Here is a 19,237-nt window from a genome sequence, read left to right as displayed (position 1 = left end):
AGGTCAAAATTTCCCACCACCATAACTCGGTTAAATCTCATTCGATTTTAACGAGGCTTGGCTCTTTGTTCATGGTTTGGGCACTAGATAAATTTGGCTTCTTAATCTAGCAACATTATTTTTGGTCAAAATTCATGTAAAAATCGTATCCTATATAGACAAAACTCAAAATTTCCCATCGATTTGTACGAGGCTCAATTTAGCATCTAAATCTGGCAAATTTAGTCATATTTTTTTAGGTTTTGTCCGATTTGCTTCAAATTTATTTTCAAGAATAAGTGTTTCAGCGATTTGGGAAATTTCACCCGCAACACTGATCAATTGGTTTACCGATCGGTTTCAATCTCATTTATAAAAATCCTTGAGAAAATTCATTTTATGTTTACCACGGTAAAGGTAAATTCCAATAAAATAAAATCTCAGCTCAGATCTCTTCTATTAACGGCATAACGTCGTTCCATTAAAGAAGTATTCAATATAAATATTATATGGCACATTAAATATATATTATATTGGTAGCTGTAATTCCTTTGCTGCCCACTTTCGAGAAGCAATTATGATTTTCAACTTTTCCGCATCGTTTATTCCGATACGCCCCATGAACTGACTGTTCACTGGCAATCGCTCGTTAACGCCTGCCTCTCAACCAATACTAAGAACAATATAAGACTAATCCGCAGATTATGGAATGTGTACAAAAAACCGCAAGAACCACAATTTTTTTTCTTTCTTTTTTTTTTGGTTGCTTTTCTTTCTGGCCAAGTGACGCAACTGTGAAGCCTCTAAAAACGGGCGATGTTTCAAAAGAGAAATATTCAAATTGTAAGCGGAAATGAGTGAATTCTTCTCATGTTTTGTAGCTTTTGCGGATTGTTTTTGTTGCGCTGTGCTCTCACTCGTATAATTGTTGCAACGCACTGCGGCCGGAGGCCATAAAAAAGTAAACATAATACACAGAGTAAACCGAACACAAGGGAGGAACTCCAGGGCAGCCAAGCAGCGAGAAAACTTATTTGCTATTTTCATGGAATTTTCATAATTTCTGCTTCGTTTGTTCATGTTTTTTTTACCACAATTTTGCTTTTTTTTTTTGTTTTAGCTGTTTTTTTCTATGCGGTATGGTAAAAAGTAAACAAGTTGGGCTCCGAAGATCGAAAAATTATTATTACAGGCAGCGCATTTAGTAAAATATTGCACAGATATTGTTGTTGTTATATGGGGGTGTTGATGCAATGTGCAAGCGAGCGACTGTGTGTGTGCGTGTGTACTGTGAGATGCCAGCATAATATTTTTAACTTTGTTTACATTTTGCATTTTTATTGCGGCGTCGTCAACGTCGACTGCTGCATATTGCGCGCCGCTTTGTTTCTCGTTTAATCAATTAGGGCGAGTCGTGAACGGGCCAGGAAAACGGCGAACGGGGCACAGGAAGAGAAAGACGGGTGATGTTGCTTGTGGCAGCAACAAGGAACCAACTGGACCACACACACTCAGAGGCTGCTGCAAAATGCGGGCGCCAGACAGCGCAGAGACAGTAGATAGAGCGTAGGGGCCATTGAGGCGGCCAAGGGAGGGGTCCCAGAGGCATTTAATAGAATTACTGAAATTGCTGAAATGCTGATTAAAATAGTTTCACTTTTTAATTACAATTTATGCGTTTTTTTGCCTGCTCATTTTGTTACCAATTATTGAAGCAATAGGCGCGCTTCTACCCCGCAGGGGAAGCCTACAAAAGACACAAGATCAAAGAGGCCTCAAGTAGGAGATGTCAGCAACACGCCACCACGAAAACAAATCCGGAGAAACATTGTTTCTCTCTCTCTCTTTCGCTGTCTCTCTGTCGCTGTGGTGGCGACAACATCAAAGGAAATTGTAGACGCAGTTTTCCTGCCCAAACATAAACATACACTTGTAAATTCCGGCTCTATTTGTTTTTGTTATGCCCTTACAGCAGAGAGTACACACAATTTTTCACGAAATATACAATTTCGATCAGTATAAAGATTAATAAGTTTCGAATAAATAAAATTAGAATTCTCCCTTAATACCACAAAAGCTTTTTTATAAACTTCTTGTTTTAGAGGGTATTCATTCTTCGGCAGCCTGAAGCTTGTTATCGTTTCTTAGTTTTCCTTTTTTGTTTTTTGGCACTGGAAAAATTAAAAATCAATTTCTTTCGCTTCTCCCCCAAGCTCATTAGCAGCGCATCATCACAAAAACGTTTTCAGTATTCAAACTTACGAAATTTTGCAGCGAGGCGACAAAATTCTTTGAAATTCTGCCAACGCGCCCCCGATCCATGCGGGAGCTGCTCGAAATTTTAGATAGGGTTGGGGGCGGGCGTCGCACTGAAAAGTGGGCGGTATTTTTAGTGTTCAAAAATCTAATTTACTAATGAGCCGTAAGCATTCGAAAAATGCACATAAATTTCGCCTAATTGAATATCCATGCGCGGATAATTATGAGTGTCAGTCAGCATTTAAATCGCGGGCCTGACACAGCCCCTATTTCGTATTTATTTACTAAGCAAGTTAAATATATTTTCAATTTACGCCTGAATGTTTGAGATCAGCGCGCGCCAAGCAGGTGGAAAATAATTCAAGCGGAAAAATGTAAGTGGAAACAGAAAGCACGAAAATGATAACAAGCACTTAAGAAAGATGTTGATTTAAGAATGAATAATTTGAATTTAAATAAAATAACTTAAATGAAGAAGAAAAACCAGCCAACAATACCTTGTGCTAAGTACAGTCTCCCATAGGTTCTTACTTTATAGACCCCACAATCATCCGACAAATAAATTAAAAATTACTATAAAAGCTGTCAAGAATTGTAATTCGTAAGCAGTTAACACAAGACTCATGTTGAGTGACAACGATTAGCGGCTAGCCATGTATCTGCGCACAGGCCAAGGAGCAAACAGGTGTCCACTGTGGCATACAGAGTTGTGGTCAGCGCGGTTTAATTTGGGCAGCTGTTCATTCATGGCGCGAGTGCCGCATGGCTGAAAGTCATAAAACCCACGTACACACACTGAAGGACTATTGGCCAAAGATCATAAAAAGTTTTTATGAACTGACAACGACAACGACATAACATCAACAAACAAGAAAAGAGAAACAAGAAACTTGTATAAACTGCAGCCAGCTCCCGTCGCATGTTTACTCCTAACACCTAATGTTCTACTAATTTGAAATATGTTTACGAGTGTTGAGAATGTTACTTGGACTGGCCACTCGGTTAAGTTTCAGTTTCCAGTGGTTTGTTAGTCTACCTGGTCAGCCCCCTATGCACTCAGTGGGGGAGAGAGGGAGAGTCAAAGGCCTAAACATAGGCATTTTTATGATTCGTCGTTCTACTGTTTAAATTTTGATTAGGCGCGATGCGTTCGCTGAGATAACCCTCAATGTAACTGTTGACTTTGGCCCTGCCTTGACGATCGTGCCCCTGATATCAGGGCTGGGGTTTGCCCAGTTACATTTCTTTCGAGTATTTAAGTTTTTTTTTTTTTTATTTAAAGGTCTCGTTTTGCATTTGCATAGAGCGATACGCATCAACAGTTAAATGTGTGCCCTTTTACGACATACCTTGTTGATTTAATTGTCTTTTATTATGCTGCATTTAGATGACTTTTGGTTTATTATTTACCTATTTATGTCAACAGCTAGACAAAAAGATATGGGTAGAGCCCAGCTAACTGAAGGCTTATGGCAAGCGCTATATAGATAAAAAGCTACCCCACAAATACTTTCTTCTGTAGATACAACATTTTATGCTCGTTTATTAAAAAATCTAATGAAATCTATTGGAACACTGAGCTGCAACTTAATGTGCCATATAAATTATCAGTCGAAAGAACTTTTAACTGATGCATGCGTTTTCCATTAAATTTTATTCTTTCGGGTGGGTGTGTGTCAAATTTGTATGAGTTTTTCATATGTCTATCCCAAAATATTTCAGCTAAGCACCCTAAACAGTTTTTTTTTCTTTGAGCATTCATAAATTAAACTAAAAAGTTATTTTTTTTTTAAATGCCACGCACTTTCTGCACCAATTAACAATGCTGTCAAATTTGCTTTGGTTCTGGGCGCATTTAAATTTGATTTTGCGCTTCATTAAGACATGCGTTTTGCATTTATTTATATTGTTCTTCTAGTATTAACATTATCTTTAGCTGGCGGGCAACTTTCAGCCTAATTGGCGCTGCCAAGAAGTTTGCGACACAAATTGGGACGTATGCGTCTATGTGTTTGTGTATATTGAGGGCGTGGCTGAACAGAAATTATACAAGATTTATATTTGCGCCAAGTTTTAGCGCAGGAGCAGCAGCAGCTCGTGGAACTGTAAAAGCCATATATACTAAACTAATTAAAATTCAACTTGGCAAAAAGTTTGTAGCCTAAGCAATAAATATTGTAAAATATGCAGCCGACTTTTCACCCACAGCCCTATAGGAGCTGATTTTCATTTCCTGGCAAATGGAGAATTTCTTGAATTTCCATGCGGCTCCATTTGTCATTTCACTGCCAAAGTTTTTGTTTGTCTTCCCAAGTTGAACGTAGCAAAGAGCATGGCTTTTAGGCTATCTGGATTGGAGGGTAGGGAGTACTTGGAATACTTGGCAAATGAGTAACTGGCATTGATAGGTTGCCCCAAAACTTGGCAAATGTTTGGAAAGAGAGTTTTACCACTCGAGTATAAATTACAGTTTTGGATTTTGCGTTTCGTTGGAGTGAATCAACTTTTTTTTAGTAAATGCTGCCTAATGCCACAAATAATACGCTACTAATTAGTTAAGAGGGAGCCAAATCAATTTATCTTGCTTTGTACAGCTTACGGTCCCTGCTCTTATATCGAATTTCTTAATTCATTTCTTATTGAGCTGTGCGAGCGTTGCGAACAAGAAACACCTGAGAATTATATAACACAAACATTTATCATGCAGCAACAGGAACTGACTCTATTTACCTGAAGAAAAGCGAAACTACCTGCTCATATGTCTACCGACTCCAACTCTCGGTTTCTTAGCGGGTGCCCAACAAAAAGGACAAAAGGTGAAATGTTTGTGTGATAAACCTAATGAGCAAAGCATTTGGTAAACCGCCCGATCTGAAGATAACCATCAGCAACTAAGGTTGCCTAGTGGTAAAGGTAGGGGTTGGAGCTAAATCGTGTGCCGTGTGGCATATAAAACTGTTGTCACTTCATGGCAATGACATTTAAATTTGAATTCGGGCAATCTAAAGACGTTTAGGAGTTAGGAGTTGGAGTTGGAATTGGAGTTCATAGGGCCCAAACAAAGAAAAAAAATGCCTAAAAGGTTTTTTTCCAGCGAAAGAAACATAAAATTCAATTAAGACATTTTTCAAGCTTTAGACGAGCCGCAGAAAGAGCTGAAAGAAAACAAATGAAGTGACCTGAAGAAATATTCTCGAAATATGCATGAGTCGCATAACTTGGCTTCTAAATAATTACACAAATGTTTAGTAGATAATTTGTTGGCATTGTTATGCAAATCGAGTTACTAAGAATGAGAAAATGGGTATGGGAATGACTATATTCAGATCAACAGCTGGCTCCTCATAATTGAGACATTTGCCAGCACAATCTGGTATTTTGGATTATATATGTGTATATATCAACGACTGGTATGCAAATCTCTAAGCCACAGCCAACTATGTTCTTCAATACTGAAAATCTCTTGCATATTAAATGAGCTTTAAGTCTTCTGCTTAACATTGTTTTTCTTGTTGTTCTTTTTCATATTAATAACTTGTATGGAGATTTTGGTGCCGTTCTATGCGCTTCTCGCGCTTTGACATATGACGGCGGCAACATTCTTTTCATTTCTTACTGTTTTACACACTCGATTTTAATTTGCTTTGGTTCTCTTTTCGTGGTCGATCCTTATCAGTTGGTAATGCCTAATTTATGTGGCAACTGTGAGTCTTAATTTATGCATGCGGCTTAAGTGAAATGCCCCGCTACGAACTGGAACTGAGCCTCGCTTCAGTTATATAAATATACGTGCTTCTATATCATTTTTTTACTGGCTTTGCGTAAGCGTGTTAATGCACTAATTGTTTTTGGCAATTAATCAATGTTTATGTGGGAAATGTTTCATGCCTACTGTAATTTCCTAATTTTACTTGGAAATAAATTATAATTTATGTTGACAATACCAAAATTTACTCCGTGTGTCTCGGCCAGCTATACAAATTGTAGCTTTCTTTATATTTTAGCTATATACACTTTGTAAATGTGTGCTTGACAAAAAGTTAAATTTTGCATAATTGAATTTATATTTTGGTTCTGACAGTAAACAGATTTTTGCTTTTACTTGCCAAGATATGTGGCTGATTGGCATTTTGCCAATCTGGGCGTATACAAGCCAAAAGGCCAACAAGAAATGTGCAGAAATGCACAAAAAGCCAGTAATCAAGTCGATAAAACTTGGCAGACATTTCGTTTGCAGCTGAAAATTGAAAATGCGAAATTCAAGGGTGCAAATGCCAAGTTAAAAGATGCGAATTCACTTTAAAAAACTTCAATCGAGATTCGAACAGACGCTGCAAAGTGATAGGCTTCGAGGCAAATGCTTCTCTAATACATGCTAGATTTGTTCACTCGATTCATATATGTGGGAATAGCATGGTTTTAACTCACCTGTTATTATAATCAAGTCTTTCCTCTCCTATGTTACCCTTGTGGTCAAATGAAGTCATTAGGAGTACGATAGCACACTTTGGGTTTGAAATATACAATGCTAATGATGTGCACAGTAGCCAGAGGTAGTGGTTGCAGTTGTTGTTCACCTGCCGAAAAGTAATTTACCAAATAAATAACACAAAAAACTATAAACAAAATGCACAAGCAAGTAGCCCAAGGGTGGACGGTGCAACAGCAGCGTGCGCGATTGACCACAAATTAACAGTTGCAACATTTCGTCGGCTCTTGGCTAGAACAATTTATGTAAAACGTAAAGTGAGACCATAAAAAAATGTGGTAGTTGAGGGTGACGCCTCGACGTCGTCTGCAATGCGTAATTACGGCTCAAATTACAGACACACATGTGCGCACACACACACACACGCGTGCACGCACACGGTTCGCATTTGCACTTAATTGTGGCGCTTAATTAGACCAAAAAGGTGCACAAAGAGCCAGACAACGACCCAGAGCGTCGACTGGAGTAGAGTGGCAAGTCGAGAGAGATTCACGTGCACAAAATTTAAATGCATTTACATGTTGACTCTTTGCTGTCTGCAACGCCACCCGCGCCCCTGGCTGCACCCCAACCCCTGTGACGACTCAATTCGCGTAATTACCTGTAATTGTTGTTATTGCTGAAACTGTGCTTGGTTAAAGGATTTTAGGTAAAATGCCGCCGCCCGTTAATGATGCGCCCCACACACAAATTACTCACTTGTCAGCGCAACAAATTACAAAACAAGCCAAAAATTAGCCAGTCTCCAATGTAATTAAGTGGGGACCCACAACTGTCGACCCAAAAGGCCCCAAGTTCAACATTGCGAATTTCACGTGAAATTCTGTGTCCAACTTCTGTTGAAATTTTCGGCATACGCAACAACAGCAGCAGAACAGCAGAGCGACAATCGCATACGCATTCACATACACTCATTCACATTCACATTCACATTCGTATCTGTATCTTGTATCTGGTGGCGCCGCCGCTGGGGGTCCTGTCCCAGTCCCTGTCTCAGTTCCTGTCCCAGTCACTTTTCCTGCTTCCCCTGTTCCCTGCCCTATCCCTGTCGCTTGTCGGCGCGCTTGCGCATTCAATTTAATTTTTATTTTTATTTCGATGACAATTTGCAGCCGCTGCAAAAATTTTGTGCGTTTTTTAACGACTTTCGGCAAGCAGAAAAAAATACAAAAACTCCGCACAACAACTGCAGAAGAGCCAAAAATGCCGCTAAAGAATTGACCAACGCATGTTGCACTTTTTTTCGTTTTTGACTCTTTTGTTGTTGTTGTTGTTCATTTGATTATCGCCACTGTCGCCGTGTAATTTATTATATTGACTTTTGGGGACTCACTTGGCCCTTATTTTTATGGCTTTAACCTTTTGCCAACCGCCGCGTTGCTGACATTATTTAATTTGTCATTTAATTCTGTTGCGCGTTGCCTTCTGTTAAGCGAGCAGCAAATTTTGACCATATGTTGCGAATACATACGTAAACGAGTGTGTAATGAATATATGGGAGGTATTCGCAAGTTTATGTTGCTGCTTCTGACTTTTTGGCCTACATATGCTACTTCCTTTTAACTGAAACAAACTGCAAATAATTTTTGCTTTCTTCTTCTTAATTTTTTTTGGCATTTTCTGTTCTGAGAATCACAAAGAAAAGCGGCAGCTGGCAGTTTTTATTCATGTTGAATGAACGTTTATGAACTAAGCCCTCAGGTTGCATTCACTGAGCAAAAATTGCTTAAATATGATTAAAAAAATTAATGCATACAAAAATCCTATAATTTAAATTCATAATTAACGTAATCACACATATATCTCATATTTTAATTTAATGCCATGTTATTTTTCCCATCAAATTCGCATCAAAAGAATTATAAAAACTGAGTAGCCCGCTTTGCATATTAATTAAACTTGATTGTGTATAAATGCAGCATATATTTTCACCTCCTTACCTCTGCAAAAACATTAAACCTCAAAATCTGCACATAATTTAAATTCATACGCACAAATTATATAATTTGGGTCAGCTTAGAAATTTTATAATAGCTCAATAATAGAAATTAGAAATGAAAACCATTTCCAGCCCAATTCTTCTAAGATAATTGGTTTCAATGCGGCTCTCTCAACAATGAACATTCATTAAATTAAAAATAATTATTCTATACACAAATAATACTAATTAGATCATTAAAACATTCACCTTCCTCACAAGTATCATTCACATTGTTAATTAAAACTTATTTATAAAACTACAATAAAGAATTCATGTCAGCTCTGTTAAATAACTTTATACCCAAAACTCCTTTTAATTAATTGCATTTAATCAAATTTTGAGCTGTGTCGCCAAAATAAACGCCCACCAGAGCCAAGATAAGAAAAAATGTGTTTCAATACCAAAATGGCCGCAAAAAATGCGCTAAATCATTTCTTAATTGCTCAATTTAAAAACAAATGCGAGCATTTAATTTAATTGTGTGGACTGTTAATTGAGTCGTATTTGGCCCGTTTTGGTTGCACGAATGCGAATGCCGGCCACGCCCACCGCAAAGGCGAAGGCGCCTCCGATACGTTGTTAGATAAAAGTCAGCTGAACAGCATGTTGTTGCAGCCCGTTGTTGTTGTTTTTGTTGCTGTTGCAGTTGCAGTTCATTGCTGCTGTTCATTTTCGGCATTTTTGTGGGGCAATTAAAAATGCAACTGCGCGACAGTTTGGCAAATGCTCAGCTGCAACGCCAATGGCAAAAACAAGCTGCAACAAGCTGCCGCAACAGCAAACTGTGGGCCAATTTTCGTATGATTTACCACCGCGGCAACAGCAGGTGGGTTTGAGCAGGAGCCAAACGATGTTGAAATTAGCATATAGAAAATGCATTATGCGATAATGCGCCATAAATGTCGCCAAATCGAAATTACGTGTCGACTTTTGGGCATTTGAGATAGATATGAGCTTGTAGATATAGCAGACGCATTAGGCTGGCGGCCATAAATCTCCATCGGGGGCTGTTGTGTCGCATCATCAATCATCTTGGCTCAGATCGATTATTACAATTGCTGACAGACGAGCGAAGCAAGTTGGCGGCGGTTACATCTGCGGGCAGCCATTTGTATCTGATGGATGTATCTCGAATACCGCCTGCTGCTGCGGCTGATGCTGCTGCTGCTGTTGTTGTTGTTGTTGGTTTTGCTGCTGTTGAACTGCAGCATGCAAGCCCAGTTTGCATTTCCATGGAAACTTGTGCATTTGCACAGCTGCAACAGTTTTGCCTCTCGGCGGTTGTTGTTGTTGTCGCTGTTGTTGTTGTTGTTTTCGTGTCAAGTCCTAAAAGTTCCAAGAAAACCAAAAGTTTTGCCATGTTCTATGCCAAAAGTGACGAGCCAGTTACAAGCTGCCCATTGTCCGTTGTCCAGCACGAAGTTATTTTAATGAGTTGCCAATTAGACTGGCCCATACTGAACCTAAATAGATCAGCGACTCAGCAACTGCTAATAAATACCTGACCAGGTCGAATGGCTCCCTCTGCAGCTCTTGCTCTTCCTCTCTCTCGCTCTCTTGGGGCCTCGCTCATTGCGTGAAGCGGCGCACACCTGTTGCATGTTGCTTACCGCTTGGGGTCCCTGGCGAGTGGCATAAATAAAGTAAAGGGCCCCCCTCCCAAAACGGGAGTCTTTTTTAAAACCAACCCAAGCCACTTGGCCATAACTTGCGTCAGTCACAAGTGGAACTTTACGATGCTGTTGCCAACTTGCTGTCTGACAGCATCCGACAACAAACTCAGCGGGCCTGAGTTTAATTCTCAACTCACTTGAGTGCAATTCAGCTAGATAGCTTGCCAGTTGCATTAATGTAACTACAGTTCTTACCAGTATTAAATCGGAAGTTAACTACAGAGGAGCCGCCTGGGCAACAGCAACTAATTTCGTTGCCTTCGACTTTACATAAAGAAAAAGTTTTTCCTGATTGTCGAATATTAGACCAGCTAACAAGTTTCTTCAGGTGTTATCGTTACGTTTGTTTCTTTTTATTGGCTTGTAGTTTTTTCTTAACAGCTCGCCTCAATTAACGCGCATTTTTTCCAACACTTTTGTGAGGCGCCGCTTATTAGCCCGTTTCCGCTGTTCTGCCACACCCACATCCTCAATTTACAAGAGAGAGAGAGAGAGGGAGAGGGAGCAGTAAAAGAGGGGGCGGGAAAAAACACACGCAAAAATTACATTTCATTCGTTCTCTTTGTTTGTTATTAATTACGCTTTCCAGAGCGTTCGCCTCGTGGCTGCGTTTTCGGCCAATTGAATTATTACGCTCAAGACAATGGACGGCCGCGCTGTTGGAGAGCGGCGGACGGCAAAGAGGAAGCTGGGGCAGCGAGTATAATGGCGTTTGCTCTTATTATAGCACCGGCAGCATAAATATTTAAACAACTGACAAGTGGGATAACGAGATAACTGCCAAACAGTAGCCAAGTGAACCACCTGAAAGCTTCAAGAAATAAAACCCCACATTTTTCAACGAAATTGGCCAAAATTTATAAAAGTTTTCTATTCAAGGGCGCATTAGGAAAGTCATTCCCAACTTAGTACACGGATCAGCATTGAGTTAATTATATGCTCTATACATTTTTATATGCGAGTACTTTCAGCTTGTCGTACAGCTTGTCATGTCTATAAAAGCCCACAAAATTTAATCTACAAGCTTATCATGGCTTATATATTTTGGTTAGAGCTACAATATATAGTTTAAAGAATATAATTGCCTCAAATAATCATTAAATTTTTAATTAATCCAATTAAACATAACTTTTTAGGGTAAATATCATTCGACTTATTTCAGCAATATTTTTGCCTACTTGTATTTTTCTGATCCGACTCTTTGTTGTTTCTTCTACAATTTCGTCGGCATTTATCAAAAGGATATTAAGCGTGGCAACTGTGAAGGCAGGCTGCAATATTTATATGCGTGTTGATTTCTGTTTGCTGAAATTAACCTTTTTGGCACAGCCCTTCACACCCCTTGCCCGCTGTTTACCCCACGCTTGTTTACAGATGCCCGCTGCTAGATAAGGTCTAGGCAAAAGGGTCAAAACGCAGTCGCATGTGTTTCACTACGTTTACTGCCTCCTGACCCTTACGGCCCACACTGTCTTATCCACCCTCTCCTCTCACCCTACCCAATTCAGTATTCATTGCCTGCCTCATTTAACTGAGGCCATAAATATTCTAAATCACCAGCGGGGCCAATGTCGGCTAGCAGCCTCAAGTTGTTAAGATAATAAACTTTGTAATTAATTTTGCATCGTTAAATGAGTGAGAGTGGGAACGAGAGAGAAAGAGCGAGAGAGAGAGAGAGAGAGAGAGCTGTGCAGTTTTCTCGTTTAATTTCAGTTTTGAGAGCAGTTTTAATCGCCTGCTCATCGCCAACTTCTTTTGATGGCGCCTAATTGACTTCACTCACGAATTTTCATTTCGTGCTTATGTTATACTTTTTTTTTACAGCTAGGCGAAACACCTTTCGGATACGTATCTATCTTTCTCATTTACTTGCTGTGCAACTTTATATTCATATTCATAACTTTTTTTTCATATGAATTTATCATCTTTATCGCCATCGCGCCATAAAAATTGCATAATCATAAAAACATTACACCTGCTTTTGCAGTTGCTCGCTAGCTAGATCATCTAGTTTTTTACAAGACTCATCTCATTTGTGTTTTTATTGAAATTTTTTAATGGTTTCTTACAGATAACGCTGGAGAGCTTGGATGGGTATTCACCCTAATCGTAGTCTCAATCATATCGGGTCTGATAGGTGCTATTGTAATGGTCATATTTCTAAGATGTAGAAGGTATGTATATCGATCAATTTGTTATTAAGTGTTACTCGATTTGGTACATTTACTAGCTGCATACTACTTAGAAGGATATTTCCTCTGTTCTTTCACAATTGCTGGAAAAGTGATCAAAATAATCCATCAATAAGTTATCGATTTTGGATAACTTCGTTAGACAAGCTGTTTTTAATTTCAGCTATAAAGGCAAGCGCATAAATTTGCAATTCAAATTAATTGCCCAAGACAAACAACAAGCAATAAATAAAAATGCTAATAAATAGACACATTTTGGCATTTAGCTAGAAAAATACCGCAATTAGTCATCATAAACATATATCTCTACGCTCATATATACAACAACGTGTACGATATGAGTCGCATAGCCAGCACGGACATTCAACTCAGACCCCAAGACGACCCCAACGATCCGTCATGCAGCGACATTTACAATACCAGACAAATTGAATATGTGCTATGTCCATACATCCAGTGCGAATATATCAGCCGTGGCACAAGTACACATATGTATGTAACCAACAGATTTACAATGGATTTGCCCACACAACAGCAAACAGCAATTCAATTAAACGCCCACCGAAGGCAAGAGAAACCTTTAAAGCGCCTTCATGCGGTCAGAATAGCGGCAAAAATAATCGAGGCGCAAAACAAAAGAACATGAAATTGCTTTAATACTTAATTGCTCTTTAAAATAAACACACAACAGCAACAACAGCAACTACAATTATTGGAGGCTACATTTTTGCCACAGGCCATTCTTTTGGCGTCTATCAAAGGCGTAGAGTGGGTCAGTCGCAAACACACACACATACACACAGTACACACTCAGTAATCGCGACAAGATACATTTAAATGGACATTCATTTGCTGAAAATATATTCGGGCAATTGCAGAGTATGGAGGGGCTGGAGGGGATGCTTCAGCTGGCAAGTGTGCGGGGGCGTTGGCAACACGCGAGCTCAAAATTAACCAAAATTTTTGTTGGCTTTGCGCAGGCGCCGCTGTCGCTGCCGCAGTTAACGTTGCCTTTCAATCGAACGCTGGCCACATGTCGCGTCCAATTAAATTGTCATGTTGTTGTATTTTGGCGGCATGTTTGCATAAAATTAATTTCGCAAATAATTTGCCAAAGCAAAACAAACAAATGAACAAACAAATACAAAGCCGAGACAAGTGAGAAACAATTGGCGTCGGCCAAAGACGACAGGGGAATACCCTTCATGGGGAAAAACAGAACACAAAATACAAACAGATGTATTTAAATTTGTCACTTTGAATTATTTGTATTTTTTTTTTTCAAGCCAACAGACTGAAAAACAATCCTAAATAGTATAAGATTAAAAAACATCCAAGGATAATATAATAAATACATTCTATCTATAAGAAGCATACCTAATAAAAGATGTTAGAAGCATGCCTCAAAGAAACATTCTTATTATAGACATATTCTCTGTATAAGAATCACACCCAGTATACCCTACAGTCGCCCCGCTGGGCATATAAGCATAGTCTGTAACTAAGTCTCGTAGGCAGACAGTTTGAGTGGGGTGTTCGATTGGGTTGGTGGGGGGCTCTCGTAGCTCGCTGCATGTTTGGCTACGCATTCACACGCTGCTTGTCTAGCTTAGATTTGCCATTATTTAAGCTGGAATCTGGGCATATGGAGAAGGCCTCCCCGCTGCCCGCACCCCATATAGGTAGACAGCAATCGGATTGTCACGCTGTTCACCTTGCCGTCAGCTTTAGTCAGTCAGTTTGCCAGAGTTGTTTTTGCAACTGTTTCATGTCAGCTGGCGGTCGGTTCGGTGGGTTCGGGCGTCGTGCATGGACGTGTTGGCTGCCAAATTAGCAGCAATTACATGTAATATCGGTTACACTTATTTGCATATTGATGCAATTCTCGATCGCCTAATGGCGCTATAAATTTGCTCGGCACATGTTGCTGCTGCCGCTGCTGCTGCAGCTCACAAGTTTGCCAGTTGCCATTTGCGGTTGTTTTTGTTTTTCGGCTCATGATTTGTTAGTGGACACCTCAGAAGTCGAGTTTTAATGGCACCTGCCATTCGGCCTGACAATGTTTGCTCAATGTCTAGACATTGTAATGGCAACACGGTTAACTCCAAATGTCTTTTTTTGCTGAGCCACTTGTCGGAAAAACTCAAAGCACCATTTGATTTGAAATGTTGACTGTCGAATTGATACTGGCGCTTGAATTACTTAACTTGCCGAGTGAAGAGCGTTAAATAAATGATGTTGTGCTAGTTTCTAGATTGCTAGCATCAACATTTTTAAGCAACTCGAAATGCAAAATCTATTTAAAATTCTTTTTATAAAGAACAGCAAGTAGACTCTTAAATACATTGGATTTAAACTTTAAGAATTCTCTTAAGCATATGCAAGTTGGGCTTCTGTTTAAGAGATACTATTTTGCTGCAATTTGGTCAAAGTTCAAATTAACTTTTATTTTAGCATGTAAAACACAATGAAGCTTCTGTAATTCTAAATATTTTTTAAATACTGGTTCGCCTGAGTATTAACTGCAAATTAAATCTGCTTTGATTTTAATTTTATTATTTAGCTTAGAGCTTAAACTTATATAAAAAAAAAAAAAAACAGTTTCCGCCCACACACACACACATATACACACGTCTGCATCTAGCTCACTTTCTGTTTGACAATAACATTGTTAAATGGCACAAAATTGTCGCTTCGTGCTCGTATTTCATAGTTTGATAGAAAAACGAATAACGAAATTCAAGTTTAAAGCGTTTAAGGCAGCTGCAACAACGCCGAGCTACATAAAAAGGCGTGTTCAATTAGCATGCTTCAAGCTCGATAGCGAAAAAACAACAACAACAAAATCAACTGCTGGCGAAAAACAAGCGCAGAAAATTGAACATAACGTTTCAAAGGAAAAACATACAAAAAATTGAAGAAAAAAAACGCAGAAAATAAAAGAAAAACAGTTGGAAAATTAGCGCAGAGCAAAGGCACGGCCCCAAGACGGACGACGACTGGCTGAACGGTGAGCTTGTTCACTTTAATTGAATTGCAAAAAGAGAGAAAAAAAGGCCAAATTAAAAAGAGGCGAATGCGAATCAAAAAGTCGAACTGGCGTCGGTTTAGCTCAGGTTAACATTATAATCGATCAAGGCAAAGCGAGGGGAAAATTTAACCGCATGCCGAGTTGCACTCAATCATACGGACACGGCGTACAATGGACGGACACTAGACGGTTAATTGATACGCACAATCTATATCCATTAGGTTCGTGCTCGATCTGACCCAGAAAGCGGTGGCAAGTGCAAATACTGTGGGGCCAAAGTTAATGGCAATGCGAGAAACTGTTAGAGAAAATTGCTAAACTTCAATTGAAAGCAGAATTTGTGGAACAGAAGACAACAGCAGCAACAACAGCAACAACAACCGCCTCAACAAAACGACATCAACATTGAAAGAACAGCCCACAAATCGGGCAGGTAATCCGGTTCAGCCTCTTCAACTCTACGCTTATCCGCAAGATTTTGTGCGCTAATCTAATCTCAACGTTTGTGTTGCAACAAATGGTGAATGCTGCTGCTGCTGCTGCTGTTGTTGTTGCTGCTGCTGATGTTGTAATGCAATTGTGTTGTTTGTGTAAAATTCTTATCTGCTTATACATATATTTTGCAGTAGTTTATCTGCGTGTCACACGCAAAACTTTTATTTGCGTAGACGAAGTTTGTGTCCTAAGTCTTTCGTTTTGGCATTTGCCATTTGTCGCCGTTTCTTGGCATTGAACACTTTGACATTTGCTTTGTGCTAATTTATGTTTTTTTTCACCGCCAATTTCTGTTTATTAATTGCAACATTCTGTACGCTTCTTATCTTTGCAGAATTAAATCAGCGAATGCCAATGGTAAGTGCAAATCAAGTTTCTAAACTTAAGAGGGGTGTTACATCGAGATAATTACTATCTATATTCTGCTGGGCTATTAAAGTATTTAAGATAAATATTTAAATCGCAACAATCGATTCCACTTTGAAGTCTTTTTTTTTCATACATTTCTTATAGGTTTCCTATAGACGTTGTCAGCAGCTATTTCCGTCATTCTCCAGCTGCATTTCAGACTTGATCAATTAGTCACTTGCTTTTTGCCTGCCTCGTCTGATTAATTAAGCAAGTCAGCGCTAGGCAGACTCTTTTTTGCTTCAACTTCTTCCTCCTCTTCGTATTCTTAGCATATTCTACGCTCGATTTTTTTCTGCTTTTCCATTTCCATTTTTAATTGCATAATTCTGGCTTTGCATGCAATTCACGGAAATTCGTTTTTGCTTTTGTTGCAGAGCAAATTTGTGGCACAAGTGGCAACAATTTAATTTGTTTTCTCTTGGCTCTTGGGCTGCTGCAAAGCGAACATACAAATTTTTGACGACAATGCATGAAGTTCACGTTCGTGCCACAAATCTTAGATGCTGCTGAAATGGAAACTGATGTACGTGCCCCCACAGAGCCCGTGGCAGCATTCGGCTTAAGAAAATTTGTAGACAAATTAAGGCAAAGGCTAACAATTGTCTTGAGTTCCCTAGCCAGCTTTTGCTATTGGCATTGGCCTTTCCTTCAGATGGCTGGCTTAAACACGTTCGAAAATCGTGCAAAAAACTTTTTTCTTTTTGATTTAGTTGCTTGGCGCGCGGTTCTGTTTCCTTTATACAGTAGGCGAATTATTGACAAACGAGCTGGGGTACACCCCAAGCCCACCATGTGGACCCTTTTTTGGCCAACTCTCTCTTTCCAATTGGCGCCAATTTCACTGTCTGTCTGCTGACTGTCCTGTGCTGACATCGACATGCAGGACAAATTGTTGACGGCATTTAATGTCACAGCAGCCAATTAGCTGTCCCATGAAAATCTTCACTTGCTGTTGTTGTTTTAACTCTGCTGTTTTTTCGGTTGTAACTTTTTTTTGGCTAAAGTTTTTCTTTTGTGTGTGTTTTAGCTCTCGCTGTTTTTTCTGCTGCTACGCACGGTTGCATGTTGCGAAAACAACAAACAACTGCAAAAACAACAACAACAAACACAACAACAACAACAGCAGCAGCAAAACAAACAATCACCACAAATCGTTAAACTGTCAGCAGCTTTTAAAGCGCGTGATTATGTCGAAGTCAACGTCAACGTGGACGTTGTGTGGCGACAGGCGCCAGTTGCCCAAAAACAGTTTTTAAAATGCCGAAGAGAAAACTTATTTTCAATTGCCCAAAAGCTGAGCACATTAAAACAATTCGACTGCAGCTGATTATGTTTGCACCCAAAGTAAATAATTAAGGTGCATAGAAAAATACTGTAAGACACCTTTAAAAGTTAATTGCCACATGTTGTGGAATTGCCAAAAACTATACAAAATGCCATTGACTAGGTAAATGCTTGTTGTTGTTGCAACACCCCAAAATTGCAGTTGGTGCAAACATCATTTGCATAGGAAATTCTGTGCTCAATTATCTTGAACGCTGCCAGGCAGACAACGCGGCGTATGAGTAACATTACTTTAATTATGCATACGCGATAAGAACAGCTATGCGACATTTTTTTGTGCCTGGGTAACAGACACAGAGAAGGCATTCAAGCCAACTCAAGTAGTAAACACGCTGACAGTCATTGGCATTATCTGTGCGACTATTAAGACTTCATTACACATGTCATATGCGCCATTTGGCGACTTGTTTCACAGAAATCCAACGAGACGCAAAACACACATTAAATTCCAAAATGATCGTTAATATTTTTGATATTTTTTTTTGACTATTATTTGTTGTTATTGCTGTGGTGTAGCGGAGTCAAGTTGAGCACAATGTTTTTAGCCAAAAGCTGCTGCGAAATATTTTGTTAACAAAATTTGCCGTTGCTGCCGCTGGCGCTGCACGCAGATAAGCAGCAGCAGATAAGGCCGGCAGCGGTAGCAGTTGCAGCAACAGCAATAGCTTCTAATGCACACTGGCTCGAAGTTATTTGCATTTGGTAAATATATATTTTTTGAACAAATTGAGGTAGTTGATGGTTTATGTGTATAGGAAAGTGAGAGGAACTTGCTCATATTACAAAATAATAAATATATAAATACTTATAATAAATAAAAAATTATATAAATAATAATAACAATAATAATGATAATAAAAATAATAATAATAACAATAATAATGATAATAAAAATAAAAATAATAATAATAATAATAATAATAATAATAATAATAATAACAATAATAATAATAATTATAATAATAATAATAATAATAATAATAATAATAATAATAATAATAATAATAACAATAATAATGATAATGATAAAGATAATCATGATAATGCTGATAATAATAATATTATTGATAATAGTAAAAATAATAATTTTAATCAAGAATCCTTCTTCAGTTAGTCTCACTGGAGACTGGATTGTTTAAGGTGAACATCTTGAAAGTCATGGTAGAAAAAAAGAAGTATACCATACTCATAATAATAAACATAATGATAATTAAATATAATAATAATAGTAATTCCTAAGAATATAGCATTTACTATCAAGACTTACTCGGAATACCTTCAAATAATTTTCTAAGCCCTAATAAACTAATGCTCCTAGCACCTAGTGCTTCGATAAATTCGATAAAAATAGTTTGGCACCACTGTGCAATGGCAGCAATAAGC

The 19,237-nt window shown here is 38.7% G+C and overlaps 1 protein-coding gene across 1 annotated transcript in view; it reads left to right on the top strand.

Moving 5' to 3' along the window:
- LOC115769589 overlaps window positions 1–19,237 on the top strand; it is a 76,557-nt gene that overhangs the window by 55,338 nt on the left and 1,982 nt on the right. Inside the window, exons 4-5 of the mRNA XM_030714464.1 lie at window positions 12,453–12,555; window positions 16,434–16,456. Coding sequence (XP_030570324.1) covers window positions 12,453–12,555; window positions 16,434–16,456 — 126 coding nt within the window. The remainder of the gene's footprint in view (window positions 1–12,452; window positions 12,556–16,433; window positions 16,457–19,237) is intronic.

This window comes from Drosophila novamexicana, unplaced genomic scaffold, assembly GCF_003285875.2.
Source record: "Drosophila novamexicana strain 15010-1031.04,08,12 unplaced genomic scaffold, DnovRS2.1 tig00004554-arrow-pilon, whole genome shotgun sequence".
Classification (NCBI taxonomy): domain Eukaryota; kingdom Metazoa; phylum Arthropoda; class Insecta; order Diptera; family Drosophilidae; genus Drosophila; species Drosophila novamexicana.
Note: the sequence above shows the minus strand (reverse complement) of the source record. Positions and strands in the feature narration are given on the sequence as shown.